The sequence below is a fragment of the Balaenoptera physalus genome (assembly GCF_965194825.1).
Source record: "Balaenoptera physalus genome assembly, chromosome: 15".
Classification (NCBI taxonomy): domain Eukaryota; kingdom Metazoa; phylum Chordata; class Mammalia; order Artiodactyla; family Balaenopteridae; genus Balaenoptera; species Balaenoptera physalus.
In genome coordinates, this window is record NC_138894.1 from 62,183,760 (window position 1) to 62,204,671 (window position 20,912).

At 37.0% G+C, this 20,912-nt stretch overlaps 1 protein-coding gene across 4 annotated transcripts in view; it reads right to left on the reverse strand.

The window, feature by feature from the left end:
* PLEKHH2 (pleckstrin homology, MyTH4 and FERM domain containing H2) overlaps positions 1–20,912 on the reverse strand; it is a 119,223-nt gene that overhangs the window by 33,116 nt on the left and 65,195 nt on the right. For 2 of the 4 annotated variants that reach the window (XR_014254269.1, XM_082427638.1), the window contains exons 12-19: positions 19,451–19,587; positions 19,235–19,345; positions 18,988–19,074; positions 17,493–17,651; positions 9,646–9,726; positions 5,586–5,765; positions 1,406–1,514; positions 345–457 (exon numbers count right to left, since the gene is read on the reverse strand). Coding sequence is in view for 3 of the 4 variants with exons in the window: in XM_082427638.1 (XP_082283764.1) it covers positions 345–457; positions 1,406–1,514; positions 5,586–5,765; positions 9,646–9,726; positions 17,493–17,651; positions 18,988–19,074; positions 19,235–19,345; positions 19,451–19,587 (977 nt within the window). In the remaining variant the exon portion in view is untranslated. The remainder of the gene's footprint in view (positions 1–344; positions 458–1,405; positions 1,515–5,585; positions 5,766–9,645; positions 9,727–17,492; positions 17,652–18,987; positions 19,075–19,234; positions 19,346–19,450; positions 19,588–20,912) is intronic. The other 2 variants (XM_082427639.1, XM_082427640.1) reach the window with 2 other exon arrangements.

Here is a 20,912-nt window from a genome sequence, read left to right on the forward strand (position 1 = left end):
ATAAGAATTTGAGAGTAGCACTGGAGAAGAAGAAGGATATTGATCCCTCTCCCAACACTGAGGTACAAGTGATGTCAGGAATCTCTCCATTTGAGAGGTTGAAGAGGAAATGATTCTTCTGATATTAAGTGTTTCACATGGCCCAAACCATAGATAGTTTACTGCAGTAAATCTCAAATCCTCACTCAGAAAGCATATTGAACTCACCTAATTTTATTTCAGTAGATTTTCTTAATCATCATCACATTTTGAATTTTCTTGAAAAGAGTGGAACTTTATAATCTGAAGTTTTATTTTTTCCTATTAAATTTTTTAACAATATATAACTCCATATAAAATCTTACCTTAAATAATTTAATTGCTTCTGTCTGTAGAGCTTCCGAAGGTAGTGTTGTCAAAGGAGAAATGAGTCCTTCTTTGCTGTGACACAAAGTAGGGTGTCTCCATATCTGAGAGGCTAAATACAGAATGAAATATGAACAGGAAACAGAAAGAATCACTTATTTTGCCCTCACATTAAATCAGCCCTTTAGAAATTACCTCCTTCTGGCTTGGCTCACAATTTAAGTCATAAAACTCATGAAAAACCTCTGATAACATTATTTTATTTCACTTTCCAGGCCATTGGGATTCTCTTATTTCTGTTTTGGATAAATTAAAGCTAGAAGAGTTTGGTACAAATATTCTAGGCCAAAACAAGTCTACCAGGACATTGTCATGTTGCTTAAATGTGCTAAAGATTGGTGACCTAGGTGGGGAGATGACTGTACATGAGAGGGAGCTGGGGGAAGATACAGAGAGGAGAAGCCAGAGGAGAAGGTGAGAGAAAGATAATGAGGAATTTGAAGTCATTCCTAAAATCAACATTTATTAAATTCCTATGCTAGACACTGCAAATAAAATGTGATCTCTATTATTAAGTAAAGCAGAGCTTAGAATCTAGGCTCTCAATGGGGAAACCTTAGCCATAAAAAAAACTTCAGTGCAAAGCAACAAATGCTATAAAAGTTTTAAATGGTAAAGTGCATTGGGATATAATTTTAACATTTATTAGGCACCTTTTATGAGCCAGATGCTGAGTTGGGATGGGTTGGATGGGGGAGCTCCTAAGGTAGGTAGGATTTCATCAAGTTGGTGGGGAATGTGAAGGAAGAAGGGTGTTCCAGGCAGAGGGAGTAATGTGAGCAAAGGCAGAGAGGTGTGACAGGATATGGACATATCAAGGAATGACGGTGTCCTTGGAGCCGAAGAACCACAATGAGAATCCTGGCCCGTGACAAGCAAAGCCTATGAGAAGATGGGTACATCTCAGGGAAACAGGAACCCGCAAAGTGAAAATTCTATTAGGCTAAGGGAGTTAGGGCCCATTTCATAAACCATAAAGTCTTGTACGTTATAAACTTACAAGGTTCCCCTTCTATATTTAGCAATTTGCAAACGAGTTGTTCAAATTCAGATCCAACATTTACATTGTTACTTCCAGCTGCAACAGTCAGGTGATAAAGCCAAGTGTCCTTAAAAGTCAAAACATATTAATAGACATGTTAACCAAGACAGTTTTTGATGACTTAAGGAAAGAAACAACTTGCATAAACAGTAGAAAACTTTGACAATGGAAAAAAAAAAAACACTCTTAATTTTTAAATAATAACTAAAAGCCACTTAAAGAGTTCTGAAGCCAGCTTATTTGAATTGTGCTCATAGTACCTTTTCCCCATTGTTCACATTTAGAAAAGCATAAGAAAATTAAGAAAGTAATGTGACATTAAGAGACTAGAATAAATACAACCAATTAATATTCTTTTAAGAAATACAACAAATTCTATCAAATTTAAAATCTGACTCCTAGTACATACAAATAGAACATATAAAATACCTAGGAAATCCAGAAAATTTAAAGAAGGAAATAATACCCAGAAGGAACATACCTCAACACAATAAAGGCCTTATAAGAAAAGCCCACAGCTAATATCATACTCAATGGTGAAAAACTGAAAGCTTGTCCTGTAAGATCTGGAACAAGGCAAGGATGCCCACTCTTGCCACTTCTATTCACCATACCACTGGAAGTCCTAGCCAGAGCAACAGAGCAAGAAAAAGAAATAAAAGGCATCCAAATCGGAAAGGTAGAAGTAAAATTATCTCTGTTTGCAGATGACATTATCTTATTTGTTGAAAACCCTAAAGATTCCATAAAAACACTGTTAGAACTAATATATTTAATAAAGTTGCAGGATACAAAATCAACATACAAAAATCAGTTGTGGGGACTTCCCTGGTGGTGCAGTGGTTAAGAATCTGCCTGCCAATGCAGGGGCCATGGGTTCGAGCCGTGGTCCGGGAATATCCCATATGCCACGGAGCAACTAAGCCTGTGCACCACAACTACTGAGCCCACATGCCACAACTACTAAAGCCCGTGCACCTAGAGCCCGTGCTCTGCAACAAGAGAAGCCACCACAAGGAGAAGCCCGTGTACTGCAAGGAAGAGTAGCCACCACTCACCACAACTGGAGGAAGCCCGCGCACAGCAATGAAGACCCAACACAGCCAAAAAATAAGTAAAATAAATAAACTAATTAATTTAAGAAAATCGGTTGTGTTTGTATACACTAACAATGAATTATCCAAAAAGGAAATTAAGAATACAATCCCAAAACAATAGCAAAAAAAAAAAGAATAAAGTACTTAGGAATAAACTTAACCAAGGAGGTGAAAGATTTGTACACCAAAACCAATAAAGCACTAATGAAAGAAACTAAAGCAGACACAAATAAATGGAAAGACATCCAGTCATAGATTGGAAGAATTACTATTATTAAAATGTCCATACTACCCATAGCAACCCATAGAGATTCAAAGTAATCCCTATCAAAATCCCAACTTTTTTTTAACAGGAATAGAAAAAACAATCCTAAAATTCACATGGAACAACAACAGACCCCAAATAACCAAAGCAATTTTGAACAAGAAGAACAAAGCTGGAGGGATCATACTTCCTAATTCAAAATATATTACAAAGCTACAGTAATCAAAATAGAATGGTACTGGCATAAAAACAGACATTAGGTCCATCAATGGGCCTAATGATTGCTTCATTAGGCCAATGGGACAGAATAGAGAGTCCAGAAATAAAACCATGCATATATGGTCAACTGATTTTTAACAAGGTTGCCAAGAATACAGTGGGCAAAGGATTGTCTCTTCAATTAATGGTGTTGGGAAAACTGGATATCCATATGCAAAACAATGAAATTGGAGGGCTTCCCTGGTGGTGCAGTGGTTTAGAATCTGCCTGCCAATGCAGGGGACACAGGTTCAAGCCCTGGTCCTGGAAGATCCCACATGCTGCAGAGCAACTAAGCTTGCATGCCACAACTACTGAGTCTGCACTCTAGAGTCTGCGAGCCACAACTACTGAGCCCGCGTGCTGCAACTACTGAAGCTCATGCACCCTAGAGCCCATGCTCCGCAACAAGAGAAGCCACCGCAACGAGAAGGCTATGAACTGCAACAAAGAGTAGCCCCTGCTTGCCGCAACTAGAGAAAGCCCGTGCGCAGCAACGAAGACCCAATACAGCCAAAAATAAGTAAATAAAATAAATAAATTTATTTTAAAAAAATGAAATTGGACCCTGATATCACACAGTACACAAAGTCAATTCAAAATGGAATAAAGACTTAAACATCAGACCTGAAACCATAAAACTCCTAGAAGAAAACATTGAGAAAAAGCTTCTGGACACTGGCCTTGGCAATGATTTCTTGGGTATGACACCAAAAGCACAGGCAACAGAAACAAAAATAGACATGTGGAATTACATCAAACTAAAAAGCTTCTGCACAGCAAAGGAAACCATCAACAAAATGAAAAGATAACCTACTGAGTGGGAGAAAATATTTCAAATCATATTTCTGATAAGGGGTTAATATCTAAAATACATTAAAAACTCATACAACTCAATAGCAAAAAGACAAACAATCCAATTAAAAAATGGGCAGAGGATCTGAAAAACATTTTTCCCAAGAAGACATACAGATGGCCAACAGGTACACAAAAAGGAGCTCAACATCACTAATCATCAGGGAAATGCAACTGAAAACCACAATGAGTTATCACCTCACACCTTTTAGAATGGCAACTATCAAAAACAAAACAAAACCCAAAAAAGATAAGAAATAACAAGTATTGGTGAGGATGTAGAGAAAAGGGAGCCCTGTACACTGTTGGTGGGAATGTAAATTCGTGCAGCACTGTGGAAAACAGTATGGAGTTTCCTCAAAAAATTAAAAATAGAACTACTATATGATCCAGCAATTCTACTTCTGGGTATTTATCTGAAGGAAGCTTTGTAATATAAATTTATATAAAATAGTAACTCAAAAAGATATATGCACCCCCATGTTCATCACACCACTATTTACAATAGCAAAGACATGGAAGCAACCTAAGTGTCCATTGATGGATGAATGGGTAAAGAAAATATGGTATATACATACAATATTATTCAGCCTTAAAAAGGAGGAAATCCTGCCATTTGTGACAACATAGATGAATCTGGAGGACATTTCTGTGTCTGGTTTGTTAGCAACCAGGTTTGTTGCCTGCTAACAAACCAGACACAGAAAGACAAATACCATATAATACCACTCATATGATGGATCTAAAATAGTCAAACTCACAGAAGCAGAGAGGGAATGGTGGTTGCCAGAGGCTAGGGGGAAGGGGAAACAGGGTGGTATTAGTCAAAAGGTACAAAGTTGTGGTTATACAAGATGAATAAGTCCTGGGGAAAAAAAAGAAAAAAAAAAAGATGAATAAGTCCTAGAGATCTATCATACAGCATGGTGCCTATAGTTAACAATACTGTTATACATACTTTAAAATTTACTAAGAGGGAAGATCTTATGTTATGTAGTTCTTATCACACACACACAAAAATAATAATTAAAAAAGAGGTTGAGAGGAAACTTTTGGATGTGATGGATAGGTTTATGCCATAGACTGCAGTGATGGTTTCATGAGCGCATAATTATTTCCAAAGCATCAAGTTGTATACATTGATTATGTATAACTTTTTATATGTAAGGAAGAAAGAAAGAAAAGAAAAGAACCCATTTTTCTGCTCCCCAAATATACTGAACTTTTTTCTTTCTATTAAAATATATATGTACATTATATTTTCACATAGTTGAGATTATATTAAGGACGTGCTTATACTATATTAGTAAAATTCAGAAATTATAATTATCTATTTTTAATATAAAAAAGAGATAAGGCTGCAGGATATTTTATCATATGGACATTATTTAATCAATTTCCTACTGTTGAACATTTAGATGGTTACTAATTTCACACTGATAAAAAAATACCATGAAATCTAACATCTGTTAAGTAAAAAAGGGTGTCTGTTATATTTTTTGTGTTTGAAATATACCAGAAATAAAATTATTTAAAAAATACTATGTCCAACAAATCTATACGTAAATCTTTGATTGCACTTAACGGTCATTTGAAAATTATTACCAATACTTAATCATATTAGTCTAAATCATTCTAAATCAACCAATTAGACCTTACATACCTTTTCATGCTTGGATCCAATCAGGAGGTAAGTCGGACCTTGGTCTTTGGGGTGGATCACAATAGTGTAATGCGTGGATAAAAGACTTCGCCCACTAGCTTCATAATCTTCATCTGAATCACAGGATCTGTCAACCTCTTCAACTTTAGCCTCCCAGAGTTTGATCTGACCTAAAGGAAACTAAAGTAAATATTAGTAATTGTAAGGAAGGAACTTTCTAAATATTCTCCTGCTAAAATTTTTCATAGTCTTTTTCATTCTTACCTTTATAAAGCATACTTTTTTTTAAATGAATGCTTAAAGCTAATTGGATTATCCACATTGTTACAAAAGTAGTAGCCACAACCAACATGCCAACTGTAATACTGAAGAACAATTTGAATACTAGACATTTAACTTTTGTGGAAAAAGCAAGAAGCCACTTCCATACAGTGGTTTGGATTATTCATTTGGACCAAAATGACACATTACCTAGTCAAGCAATTCAGTCAAAATATTCATTTTGACATTTTTCCCCACAGAATTAATTTGATTAAGTTATTGGATCAAAAGGACAAGGGTAGAACATAGTCTCAATACTATTCATAGAAAAAGTAACAAAGTTAGACAGCTGGTGTGAAGAAGTGTGATTAACTATTACTCTAAACCCCAATAAATGAGGAGTGTTTTGAGGCTATATACACATATATGATATATTACACATGTAATATATCACAAAAAATGCCATGATTTCTTTCATCTTAATTTAAGTGTAAGAAAAACATCCTAAAAATGATTTATATTAAATTTTACCTACTCTTTTACTGATGAAAACAATTATTTGCTGTGTAGAATATTTAGCATATTTGTTTTAAAACTTTTCTTTAATTAAGTCCATTTATTCCAGGAACACACACAATCTGCTTCAGATGTACAACTTCTAAAATATTCGGTTAGGTTTGGAATTGCAGCCTGAAAAAGTTCATTGTAACTCCAAGGACATTTACCATCTTACATTTCCACGCTCAGGCCCAGGGCTCAGTGCTTGGACTCTTTTCCCATCTACACTCACTCCCCTGGGTGATGTCATCCAAGCTCATGGCTTTTGCATCAGCATGTACTAGCTACTCCCAAATTTATAACTCCTGACTCACACTAGCTCTACTTAGATGTCTAATAGCATTTCAACGTCACTTGGTAAGTCCTCCCCCACCACCTGCTCTCCTCAGTCTCTCCCACCCCAGTTGTTCGCAACTTGATCTTTCCAGCTGCTCAGGCCAAAAAGCTTGGCATCGTCACTGCCCCTTTTCTTGCTCTCATATTCCATACCCTTTTAGTCAACAAATCCTATCAGCAAATCTTTCAAAATATACCCAGAATCTGGTCTCTTCTCACACCTCCATTGCCACACTAAACCACAATCATCTCTCACCTGAATTACTGTAAGAGTCTCCTAACCAGCCTCCTCCTAATTCCCTTCAGACAGTAGCTGGAGTGTTCCTGTTAGACATAGGTCCGATCATGTCACTGCTTGGCTTAAAATCCTCAAATGGCTTCTCATCTTACTTGGAGCAAAAGCCAAAGTCCTTACTATGATAAGGTCCCCTGCGATTTGGTCCCCGTTACTTCCCTGAACTCATCTCCTATTATCCTCTCCCTAACAGAGTCCAGTCCAGTCACACTGACCTTCTCACTATTCCTCAAACACACCCGGCATGCTCCTGCCAAGGCCTCTGCACTTGCTGTTCCTTTGGCTTGGAGTACTCTTGCCTCTTTTACTTCCTTCAAAACCTAATTAAAATGTCGGCTTCTCAGTGAGGTCTTACCCTAGATATCTTATCTGCCTAATAGCTGATTAATAGTAAAAAATTAATTCATTTGATTAAATGTGTTGTCTTTTATGAGAAACATTGCTTTTCCCATTAAATTAATTACAGTTATTTTCTGAGTAGTTACTATGTGCAAAGCACTATTCTGGGCACTGAGTGAAGAAAATTTACTTCTGAAGGAAAAATGTGAAATTAACTTATCTATACTTTCAGAAAAAGAAAGGCAGTAAAACAAAAGCAAAATAATAGGGCAGAAAATTCACATTAATAAATAAAAAGCAAGCTTTAAAAAATAGGATAAAGAAAACTAATTCTACTATGATCATATATGACAATACTACCCTAATTGTGTGCTTTAGACATACCCAATCATATGACAATCAAGGTTCCACCCACCCCAATATTTAAAGGTGATTATTCCTTTTACCAGAGGATTTACCATGGTTCTATAAACAGTGAATAGACTGGGTGCTTTTAAATATTTTGACTGAATTTTTAAAAAGACACTGATTGAGATAAAGACAAATTGCTTCTGAAACATCTATAGCACAAAATGAAGTAAGCCTATACCGATTCACAAGCATTCTCAATACTTTTCCCGTAATTATAATGGATTTCTGTTCAGCTATCTACATTCCTCTGACTTGTTCCTTCTGTGATCAATGTTATCCATTTTTAATAAAAAACAAAATTATTATTATTAGTAGTAGTAGGAACATTTAAATTCTACTCTCAGCAAATTTTAAATTATTTTTCTATTTATAAAACACGAATATAGAAACTTGGTAAAAATAGAAAGTTATTTAAAAAAAGGAAGAAAAAAATCATCCATAATTCTACTACCACTCAACATTTTGGTATAGTTCTTTCTGACTTTTCTGCTATGTGTATCCTTACATAGATGTGCTGGACTGAGAATTATAAACTCAGAATCCCAAACTTCCTCTTCTACAGTCTCCCTGTAACTGCAGAAAAGAAGCTGGGAACTAAATTTGTCAGAATCCCCTTCCCTGCATGGCTCCAAATTAGCGCTTGCCTGAGAGAATTTTCATGCGATGTGGAAGGTAAGGGTGAAAGAAGAGTCATTATTCTCCTGAGACAGCTGCAGTCAGATGCTTGGGCTGATGTGTCACAGAGGCTTCTCAGTAAACTGCTGAGTACCAGCTGCCTCTGTGCTTTGTGTTCAGACATTGGTGCTGACTTCTCAGATCTTCAGTGGCAGCTGCTTCCCCGACCTCTACTCCCCCAACTTTTCTAAAGTTATGTATGTCCCTAATTCTGCATTAAAATTGTTAAAACTGGAATACACAGAGTAGCTTCTGTTTTCCTGACTGATAATTGAGTTAGGGTTATACTGAATATGCAATTTTGTACTGTGCTTATTCTTGTATTATTTTTATGAGCATATTCCCACATTACTTCAGAGATATCACTCTCAATGGCTGCACTGTGTTAAGTACCAACCCGTGAGCGATACTGAGAATAATGGCATGCATTTTAAATATGGCTAGTCAGAACTGAGAGTGCAGACTATGAAAATAGAGCAGAGAAATACTAACTGACCTACGTGGTCAGTGGACCAAGAAGTTTAGTCTCATTAACACAGTAATCAGTCATAGGCTGCTGTTCTGTGGAGCTGGCATCATTGTTTTATGCAAATACTCTTGGTCCATGTTAGTTCAATTTTTATAGTTTCAGTAATCCAAAGATGACATGGGGTATGCACAGTGATAATTAGGTATACATTTCACGTTTGGAAGATACCCATCTTTTTTACTCTGAAAATGCAATAACTCAAGTTTTGGCGGGGAGGAGATTAGTTAAAAATGAACGAATGGGATATAGATATGCAGATGGATGGATAGATAAGTGGTATCTAGGGATTCGAGGGCCTGGGACAGGACTGGATTCTTTTCCCTTCCCAGCTCTTTTTTCCTAGCTTGCTGTTCCCTTCAATCAACCTTATCTAGTCTGTCAGACCTGGAAAATATGAGAAATTGATGTTGAAAGTGGGATAGAGGAAGACTTTTCTAGGTCTTAGAAGAAGAATTAATTAAAAGTTACTAAGGCTTATAATTAAGAATCAAAACCCCTGTAGGTCTATGATTACCTTAGTAATAAATTTTATGCAAAATTTCAACCTTATCAAAAATCCTAAAGTTTGAGCTAGCAACAGAACAGTGAAAGGGAAAACTTGAAGCCATAACAAACAAAAAATTCCTCTAATTAGCATATTAAAAATACATACATACCTTATCTTCTTGACTACGAAAATAATATAATGTTTTTCCTACAAGTGTACACCAGACTCTCTTGGAGTAGCCATGTTTTACCTGAAATCATATTTCAAAGAATTACAAATGTAGCTCAGAACTCTGACACCTTAAAGTATAGTTTATACACTTTATTTGAAGCTGTTCAGCTATCCAGTTTGCTTGAGATGTAAGTGATATTCCAACTAGACTATCCAAATGCTATTTAAAATTTACCCATTATAGTAGTAGCGTGGTATGTTTTGCTTTGGTGCTCACCATTCAACATTTAACGAATGTTTACTATATGTCAAGTACTATGCCTAGGACTAAGGATTCAAAGATGCCAGCTTCACAAGTAAGTGTATTTCATAGCTTTTATATTACATAGATTTCCAATAACCCTGTGGGGCTCTCTGGGTTAACACTCAAATGTTAGAAACGAGACTGAAACCTAAGAATTCTAGTGATTTCCAAAATGTAAGAGATTCATTCATTCAAAACATTTGATGCCTTCTCCAGAAGTAATAATACACTAAACACATTTGATACCTTCTCCAGAAGGATACACACAAAATTGTAAAATAATAATATTAAAAGCTATTATTACATATTGAGTGCTTCCTATATGTCAGGAACTATGTCAAGTGATTGGGATGGAATCTGAATCTGATTCCTGACTCTGAATAGTCAGAGGCTGGTCTAGATACTGGGGAGACGGATATGAATGAGACACAGTCTCCTTCTTCAAGGAGCTCACTGCCTCGTGAGGAAGACAGACAACTAACCCAGCAGCATGCTACATATCTTCATCAAGAACACAAAGAGTTTACACGCCTAGTTTTTTGGGGGTTTTTTTTGGTGGAAGACATTTTACCAAAATTTGTACTGAATACCACAGGTTTTTCATTGTTTGGTAGCTTTATGAAGATCCTCACTGTGAGTTCCTCTCTGCCCCAGTTCTGCCCAGGTACAGGCACTGAAGATCTTTGCCAGACAGTCCCAGCTACACCCTCAAGCCTAGAAAAACACCAAGGACCCCATTCCCATCAGTGGGTAAGATTGATAATAGGCTCTGTTGCCCCAGACCTAGAATGCGGTGTGCCTGGTTGAGCTTGCCCTATAATCCCACTACCCTGGCAGCCCTGCCAACTTCTGCCTTGAGGCTTGACCCTCTCCTGCAATAGTTAGACTGGGCTTCAATTTGGAGAGGCCCACCACCTGGAAACCAAGACACTGGCCGGTAAAACGAAAGCCCAACATTCCATTGTCATGCTTGCCCATGGTGATAAATACGAAGGAGAAAACTAGAGCAGGAAAGGAGAAGGAAGTGCCTGGAGAAGGAGGGACGTGTTTTACAATTTAAAATAAGGCGGTCAGGAAGGCATCACCAACACTGATTCAAGCCTTGGAGGAGGTAGATGAGCTATGCAGTCACCTGAGAGAAGAACACTCCAGGCAAGGAAGCAGCAAGCGCCAAGGTCCTGAGACGGTGTGTGCCCATGTGTCTGAGACTAAGCGAGGAAGGGGAGAGGTCACTGGGGAAGGGGCAGCATATGGGGATGGGGAGCACACATGTTTTGCAGGGCCCTTGTAATGACATAACATTTAAACGGACTGCTCTGACAGTTGTACAATGAGAAGAATATAAATTATTGCCACAACGGATTTTACAGTCAGCAAGTCACGACAGTAGAAAAGGCCTGGATTCTGAGGTCAAATGGACCAGGGCTTAAATTCCAGTTCTACCACATACTGGATGGATGATGTCCTCAGGCAACTGACTTGACCTCCCAAGTTCTGTCGTTAACATGGGATTACTGTACACCTCATTGGGCTGTTGTGATGACCAAAGGAGAAAATGTAAATAAAGGATACTAGTAGTTACTCAATAAATGCTTCCTTCCTCACTACGCATAAGGAGAAGTAAAACACGTTTCGTTTAAAGCCACAAATGCAGCCAGCCTTTGGGCTTTCAAAACTATGGTTTAAGCAAACAAATAACTCCACCATCTAACAGTTGGATGGATTTAAATGTTGCTTGAGGAAAAACAAAACAAAACAAAATGTCGCATTTGGCAAGACATGTTTCGGTTTAATTAAATTTAGAAACATATATTTACAGATAAATATCCTGGAAGTTTTAAACAGCTTGTGTTATGCAGCTTTTTTTTTCGTCTTTTAAACAAACTCCAGAAAGGAGCCTTACCAAAACTGAAGAATAATGCATCTGGCTATAGAGAGTATACTTTTGAAATGATTTATCTTCAAAGAGAACAATGTGTGCCTTTGAGGAACTACAAATTAATGAAGACTTCTGCCAACTTACAGTAAAAGCTGTGTTTTAAAACATAGTCTTTTTATGTACATCTGATTATGTTAAGATTTCTTCCAATTCTGACTTATTCTGAAAAAATCATAATAAAACAAATTACACTAGAAGAATCCTCAAAAAGATTTAAAGACAATCTCAAACCTCAAGGCTTTGGTGAACTAAATAATTGAAAGAATAAATTTTTTTACCTTGCGTCCATAACAAAGTTACTTATATCAGTTCTCTCTGAAACTTTGATGACAAATAGTGTATCATATTCTGATTGGCCTTTGTCATCACACAAAACATAAGCTCCCATGGGCTTCTCCCCTCTCCTATATTTTCATGCCTGTAGCCTTCTCCACCACAAATCCTGCCACCTGTCTTGCTGACTTCAGCATCTAGGTAAAACTCTTGTGATAATAATAGCTAGCACTTTTGGCATGTTTATGATGTGCCAGGCACTGCTCTAAAGCACTTTACATGCTTAAATAATTTATTTAATCTTCCCAGCACCTGTGAGGTTGGCACTATTATTATTCCCACTTAACAGAAAAGGACACTAAGGCACAGAGCCTCTAAGTAATCTATTCAAGGTCACACAGGTGGCGACTGTCAGAGGCAGGACATGCACCCACGCAGTCTGGCCCCTGAACTCTTGCCCTAGCCTCTTTGCTGTACTGCCTACCTACAATCTTAACTCATAGTTCCTTGCTCTCTTCATTTCTAAAAACCTTTGCTATCCTTCCATTTTTGCCATTCATCCGCTTGGCCACACCCTGGTCCTTTTTCCTTCATTGGGAACTGCTCCACTTCTGAAATTTACATTCTACTCTCTGATCCCAGCCTTCCCCCAGCTCCCACCCTCCTACTCACACCACTCCTATTCTTTGACCTCATTCAAAACATTTAAGTCCTCCAACCCTTCCACTTTATTCCAGTTTATCAGTTCCCTCCTGGCTTCTCTTCCTTCTCCACCAACCCTGGATTTGATATTTGATCACAAAACAACTCTTGCTCTAAAACCTGTGATTATGTTGCATTCCCATGCTTCTAACAAATCCACTCAACAGAATTTCACCTCCATTTGTTTTTAAGTAATCCAGTGGAGCGTGTAGGAAGAGAAAGAAGGTTACGGGAGGTTTTAAGAAATGACATTAGCCATAGTTAATAACTGTTGAAACTGGGTAATGAATATACGAAGGTCCTTTCTATTATTCCTTCTACTTTCACATGTGTTTGAAAATGCCCATAATAAAACACTGATTTAAAAATCATCATCTTGATATGCATAAAGCAAGTAAAATGTTCATTGTGGAATTTAGGTGGCGGGAATATGAGTGTTCACTGTAAAATACTCTTCTAACTTTTCTGCGTATTTGAAAATCCACATAATAAAATGTGAGAAAAAAATGACTATCCTCACATCACTACAATGTAAAGTCTCTGCTCTTATTTCTGAGCATCTTAGAGAAAAATAACCAACATGAACTCAAATCACTGAAGTCAGGTGGGCCCTCGGTAAATCAATCCTTCTATCTGTCCTTGGGTATATCCTACTTCCCTTATTCTCAATCCTTTCCTTTACTCTCATGGAACTGTCCATTGGAGTAATCTTCATCAAAGAAAGCCGAGGACATCAGACATGATTTCACTCATTGCCCCACAAACTTAGATTTTCATCCTTCTTCACCTTTCTGCAAGTCCAGCCCCTCCACAGTGCCCTCCCGCCATGCCTGATCACCCATTTCTTCTGGACTTTGTTCTTAACCTCCCACTTCTCTCTCCCAGCTTCCTCCCTTCAATTTGGAAACTCAAGGTATGCCTTTCCCATCTGAAAAAGTGCCTCTCCTGACACCATGTTCCCTCCCGGCTTGATTCTTTCTCATGTGCTGGAAAGTAAGGACAGTCCTCCACACTCAATACTGCACTTACTCATCACCAGGTTACCGTTCAGCATACCTCAAGGCACTTTCTGCCCTAGCACTTGACCGCATCTGACACTACAGATCACTCCCTCCCTGTCAACCACTCCACCCCTGGCCTCCAGGACTTACTCTCCAGGGTCTCTTCACACATCACCTTTATGTGCCCTCAAATTCTGGGAACCCGAGTGTCCCATCAACAGTCCCCTGCTCTTCCCACCCTACACAGTTTCCTGGGTGGTTTCTCTTACTGTCGTGTTTTCAACTATCATATCCATGCTGATAATTCCCCAAATCCTTCTCTCCAAACTAGCCCTCTCCTCTGATGGAGACTGGTGTTGCCACTGCCTGCTGGACATCTTAACTCAGGTGTCCTCACAAGCTCTAAACATTGACAGTTCCCAAAATAACCTTTTAGTCATCCTAAACTGCTCCTGTTTTCTGAGCTCTCTATCATCCGGCACGGTCTTTCACCCAGCCATCCTTATCTCTCCCACTTCCTAGTCGCTGAATTCAGTCTAACGGAAGACTTTACCTCCTAACATTATTCAGATTCACCCTCTGGTCTCTTTCCCCATGACCAGTTCAGAGTCCCATCCTCTTGAGGAAAACCACTTCCACTTACTGTTCTTAGAACCTCCAGTTTGCTTCCCACAAATTCATCTTCCTCTCAGCAGAGTAATCTGTTAACAGCATGAATATAGCCATGTCCCTGTTACAAACCCTGAAGGGTTCCACAACACCTTCAGGATGAAGAACAAAGTCCTTAACAAGACAAAAGAGCCCTCCATGATCAGGACCCTCCAACTTTTTCTCCAAAGGACTTGCTCTTCGCATAGGTGGCACTGCTTTGAGATACTGTGTCTTTTGTTCGTGCTGTCTTCTAGCCCGGGATACCTTTCCTTGTCCGTTTCCAAAATTAATTCCTACTCCTCCTTGGAGACTTGGCACAGGCAAATCTTCTCTGAGAAGTTGTTCCTGATCCCACAGTCTAAATTAGGTTTCTCTGTGACCTTATGATGCATGTCAACAATAGTATTTTATATATATCATTATAAGTATGCTGACGTCCTTTTCTTTCCCAATAGATATGAGGCTCTCTGAGGGATGGGGCAGTGGCCTATTCATCTTAATACCCTGCAGCTCATTGCCTGACATGTGGTAACTGCTCAACACATTTTTTTTTAAATAAATGAATTTTTATATAGTAAATGTTCTTCCAAAGCATTAAAAGTTGCAAGAGTGACTGTCCAGAATCAAATTAGTCAAGTTCTTAATATCTACCTACATATTTCTGTACTTAATAATAACAGTGTGACAACTTGGAAAAGCCTCCTCCCCTCCAAAGTATTCAAATGCTGCTCTGCCATATCTGGGATTGTAGCCTGAACGTGAGCTCAGAACAAGTCACTCAGAATGAGTTTTTCTCTTATAAGGCTTTGCAGGTGAAAATATGGGGGTGGACAAGCCTTCACAAATGGTAGGAAAGAAACCTAATAAGCATCCTGTCTATAAATTCTAATGGTTTAGTCATCTGATAATCACATCAACTTATACTCATTTAAAATGCAATTGTGAAATGGGAAGCAGGGAACAGCAGAAATGTAACTGGAGTGGAAATTGACAAGCCATGCCAACAATTAAAAATAAGCAAAAAAACAAAAACACTAATTGTGAAAGAAGTAACAAGCCCTTAGCCATGAGATCATATTAAAGCTTAAGGGTTTGATAAACATAGCCCTTGAAACAGGAGGACACCTAGTTACTATGAATTAGAATAAGAATGTGATTTAAAGTGGCACTGTGTTCGCTGGAAAACATATATTAGCACAATACCAAGGAGTTCTCAAGCCCATCAGTAACTGAAAAAACATTTTCATGGTAATGTAATGTTTTGGAAAAAAACATAGTGCATCTCTGTTGAATGTCCTGGTAATTTTTTTCTCCAATTTTTTTCCCCGGTCTTTGTAAATATTACTGAAGAGCACCCACCTACATTCCCACATTAATATTAAGTATAAACTACATGGTGGCATAGCTCATCTACAGCTAAATTTTTCACCTCTTACATAAATAAAGTACATGAGTGATGAGTGATGACGTAGAGGTTATTTTTGTGGGTAACATTTTGCATGTAAATATCTTATTGTGTTGTTCTAAAAGTGACCGATTGAACTCTTTAAAATTCATAAATAATATTTATCTTAGCGTAAATCAATACTTCCTCATTCTAAAAAAGTTAGAAAACAGAACTAAGCAAAAATGAAGTAAAAACCACCCAGAGATGTCTAATATACCTTAGTATATTTCTTAGTCAGACATTTTTCTACAAACATGTTTACCAAAAATGGCATAACAACCATTTTTATGTATTTATGGTAATACGCTATTTTATCACCTAACAATACATCATAACTTATTTCTAAAACATTAAACATTCTTTTACAACATTTAAAATGACTGCATAAAGCATTACCTGATTACATAAATATTTATTTAAAACTATGCTCTACTCTACATCTAAGTTGATCCCAGTTTTTCTTTATTATAAACCATGATGTGCAAGCAACCTTTCTGCAGTAATGGAAATGTTCTGTATCTTGAGAGAGTGACAGTAAATATCTGTCAAAACTGATCAAATTCTGCACTTAAGATCTGCATTTCAATGTATGTTAATTATATCTCATTTGTTTTAAATAGGAAAGAAAAAACCATGCTGTGATGGACATCCTCATACTTAAATCTTATGCAAATTAAGATAATTTCCTAAGCATAAATTTCTTGGACTGAGATTGCTGGATCAAAGGGTACGTATATATGTTCATAAAGCATTTAATATTCATTCATTTATTTGTTCATTCAAAAATATTTACTGAGTAAACACTTTAGCCAAGACATTGCCAAATTGCCTTCTAAAGTAATAAACTCACTGGCAAATTTCTTAATTTGTGTCAATACCGCATTTCACACTGTTAAAAGAGGTCCTCCCTTGATCAGATTTTTAAAAAATATCCATTATTTCTTGCTTTTTAAGAAAATTATTATTGATAGTAGAACGTTTTCCCATATGTTTATTGATCATTTGTATTTCTTCTCTCTACTGTCTCTACTTCTCTCTCATTGTGTCCTTTGTTCCTTCCCCTCACTGGTATTTATCCTTTACTTACTAATTAGAAAAAGCTTGTTTTTCATGTTCAAATACCTTTCCAAAGCTTCTCATCGGTCTTTTAAAAATTCTGCTTAGAGAAATTCTGATAGTAAGAACATTTACTTTTTTTTTTGTTTTTGGTTGTGCCACACAGCTTGTGGGATCTTAGTTCCCTGACCAGGGATTGAACCTGGGCCCTCAGCAGAGGTTCTGAAAACCAGAGTCCTAACCACTGGAACGCCAGGGAACTCCCAAGAACATTTACATTTTTTATGTAGAGTAGTCAAATTTATCATTTTTCATCTTTATGGTTTTTGTCTTTGGTATCATACTTAAAACACTCTTTCCCACCCCAAGATAACATAAATACTCAATATTTATATTCTCTGATGCCCACTTTTTATGATCGGGGGCTAATTCCATCGTTGCCTGGGATACTGCTATGTATAAGAGTTCCCACCTTGGTGAGCAATCCCTTCACCGTTGGTTTGCCCTCAGGTTGGAGGAAAAGGGGGTTGGCAGCTTGTACCCGAAGAACGTTCTGTAACACTTTGATCCACTCCTCCAATATATTGGGAGAATCTGCAGTCAGATAGTATGTGTGTTTTTCAGTGGTCAACTAGAATGGGATAAGAAAGAGATAGGAAAGGAAACTCTGAAGATTTTAGCATATTAGCATTTCTTTGTCCGTTCTTCAAACATCACTACCTAACACGGAAATAAACATGCTGAACCTTGAATCCTAGGTTCTAAATAAATGATTCCATAAATCACCTAGCATATTTTAACCACTTTGTGAGAATGACAATTAACTTTTTTTGAAATAATTTTTTTCACTTGTTTACTTTATAATTCTTCATAGTATTAAGCTTTGGGGTCATGATTTTTTATCTTGTTTACTCATTACATTTTCCTTTTCTCCCTTAAATGTGCTACAGGTTCCTGGTTGTTGAAATGAGGAGCAGAATGATTGCAGACTGTAATAAAACAACACACTTTAAACAAATAAAGAGAAGTTATTTGTTATGGAAATGAAGAAATCAATTATAAATAAAATAAGAAAACCTATACAGCAGAAGCAGAATTCTTAGAACATGTAATCAGATATTATGAACTCACAATTTCTCAAGTTCAAATTAGCCACATTTCAAAAATTTCAAATATTTCAGAAGCCTACAAATGATTCTTATCTGCCATGCTCCAAGACGAAGTTTTCCCTGATTCTCCTTTCTACATTTTTGGGCAGTCCTCAGGTACTATCCACTGGAAACACTGATAATGCACCTTTCTAATAAAATATTGTATTCTACTCTCCAAAGGAGCAAGATAAGAAAATAACGATTATTGAAGGCATTTCAGAAATAAAGCATCTGAATTTTAAATCACACATACCAAACTGTCTCAATAGCTTGTTTTTTTTGTTTGCTTGTTTTAATTTAACAAAGGTTTCTAGCAAGACTGGCATTATGTGTGGGTGAAATGGTCAGCAGCTACCTCTGCCATGTGACCCAGTGAGCCCCTCTGCTCACCAATATCCTTCCCACTTAGGTGTTACAGCATCTGAAGTTCATAGAACTGCCATTTTCCGGTTCTCTATTAAATTGCAAACATTTCTGAATTTAATAGTACATTAAATTATGAATATCTTGTTGGGAATTCATTTATCAAATAACCCTCCCCTAAAATAGCTTGACAGTTTGAGAACAGAAAATGACTGGGAGGGTTAGTGTGGGGAAAGAACCGTGTAAAGGATCAAGGGCAAAGAAAGTGTAGAGTTACTCACATATACTCAGGTTATATTATAGTTTTAACTAAGAAGTCCTGGGGTTCCACACATTTTTGGGGCATCAAACTGGATGGAATAAACAAACAATTGAACACCCAATTTCCACTCTATTAGCTTACATAATTGAGAACTGAGTTTTGCATGATACAAAAAAAGAAAAAAAAAGTACCTGAACTGTTTGCTTGTTATCTCCTCTTAAAATGCTGCAGGATGCACTAAGTTCAATATGGCCCTGGGGTTTTCTGATTACATCACTCTGTATGAAAGGAAGAAAACCAATGCAAAGTGATTACCTACAATAGTCATAATAAGAAATGCTTTGTCTAATTAATTGCATTACATGGAAGAAAATCAATCAGGAGTCTGATTTATAGTTTGAGGAATTCAGTTCTAAATAACAAGCAGTTCCCACTCACCGGAGATTTGTAGTAAAGTAATTCACCACCTTTAAGAACAAACCATCTCCGCTTCCAAGTCTTGACTTTACCACTCATTTTTAATAAGTAGCCAGATTTTTCCAGTGGTTCCTAATTAAAGAGATTTTTTAAAAAATATTTAAGTTTCCCTTTGGAGGCTCAAACTAACAGATACATTAATGTTTAAAAAAAAAAAAAACCTGATTCAGTGTTTACATTTTTCCCATTATCACTGGAAGATGAGCAAGTTTTCGGGAGCTTCTGCTCTGGCTGTGAGCACTCTAAGTCTGTGGAGTAGGCATCTGGGGGAAGAGCATAGTCACTTTCAGAAGCCACAGAAGAGAGAGACACACCTAGATGAATAAAGAAATAAATCAAGTCAATATTTAATAATTGCGTGGTCCAAATGCTGACTGTCAGTGTTCCTAAGAAATACATCTAATCCCAAATCATAAACCTTCCTACACTAGATGTAGTCCATACCTTTGGCCATGAAGTACCTTTAAAGCAGAAAACAGAACTTAAGCGTAAGGACCATCATGCAAATCTCCGAGGAAGTTAAAGGAACATAAATAATATTTTGGTATGATTATAAGCACAGCATTTTTACATATATAAAATGTATGCCGTAGCCTAAGAATATCTTTTATTAAGGATTAAAAATATGTGTATTTACATATTGACATGTAGGCAAACAAATGTTGAACCTTAATTTATCAAGATATGTACAATCACACTTTACTGCACTTAATTTTTGTAATCATTTTTTTTAAACATCTTTATTGGAGTATAATTGCTTTACATGTAATCATTTTTAAAGTAACATCACATTAAAAAAAACACACAAGTCCAATACTACTAGTTTATAGATTTTGAAAATCTTTCATAAAAGAGACACAATAAGACTTAAAGATGTAAACAGACTATTTCATTTGCCAGCAGTTCTAATGTAAAATTCAAGGGAGCATTTTTCACAATAATTCACTTGCCATTTTAGAAAGCAACTTGCAAGTTGCAAGCCACATTTGGAGAGTCACTACAATTGGAGATTTTGAAAATATTAAATAAAATCAAGGACTTAAGTCATTATTCATTACAGTATGTGGCAATTTTTTGTGTTTATTAACATTTAAGGGAAACAGGACAATGTCACTATATTATTCCTCTTATTTATTTGACTAAGACAAATAATGGCTGTGATAATAGTAATATCTTTATTTTTCAAAGAGTAACAGAAATTTAGATCTACAAAGGACTTCAGAGATCATCCTGGTTCATGCCCCCATTCTCTAAGGAGACTAAGGTCCACAGATTAAAGGATTTGTCCAAAGTCAAAAAGCTAGGCAGAGGCAATGTTGGAGTGCAAATCTCAGGCTCCTAGCCCCAGGGTGCTAGGGACAGAGAAGAGAACAAAACGAACAAATTTCTGCCCTCATGGAACACAGATTCTAGTCGGGGGAGACAGACAAAAAACAGGGAGCAAATGCCATGGAAAAATAAAATGTAGAGCGGACTAAAGGGAATAAAAAGAGCTAGCAGTTAGAGAAGGGCAAAGGAATACATTTGAATGGTGTGCTCTGGGTAGATCTCCTTGAGAAGGCAGTGTCTCAACTGGAGGAGGCAAAGGAACATCTGGGGAAAGAATACCAGGTAAAGCAAACGATCAGTGCAAGGTCCC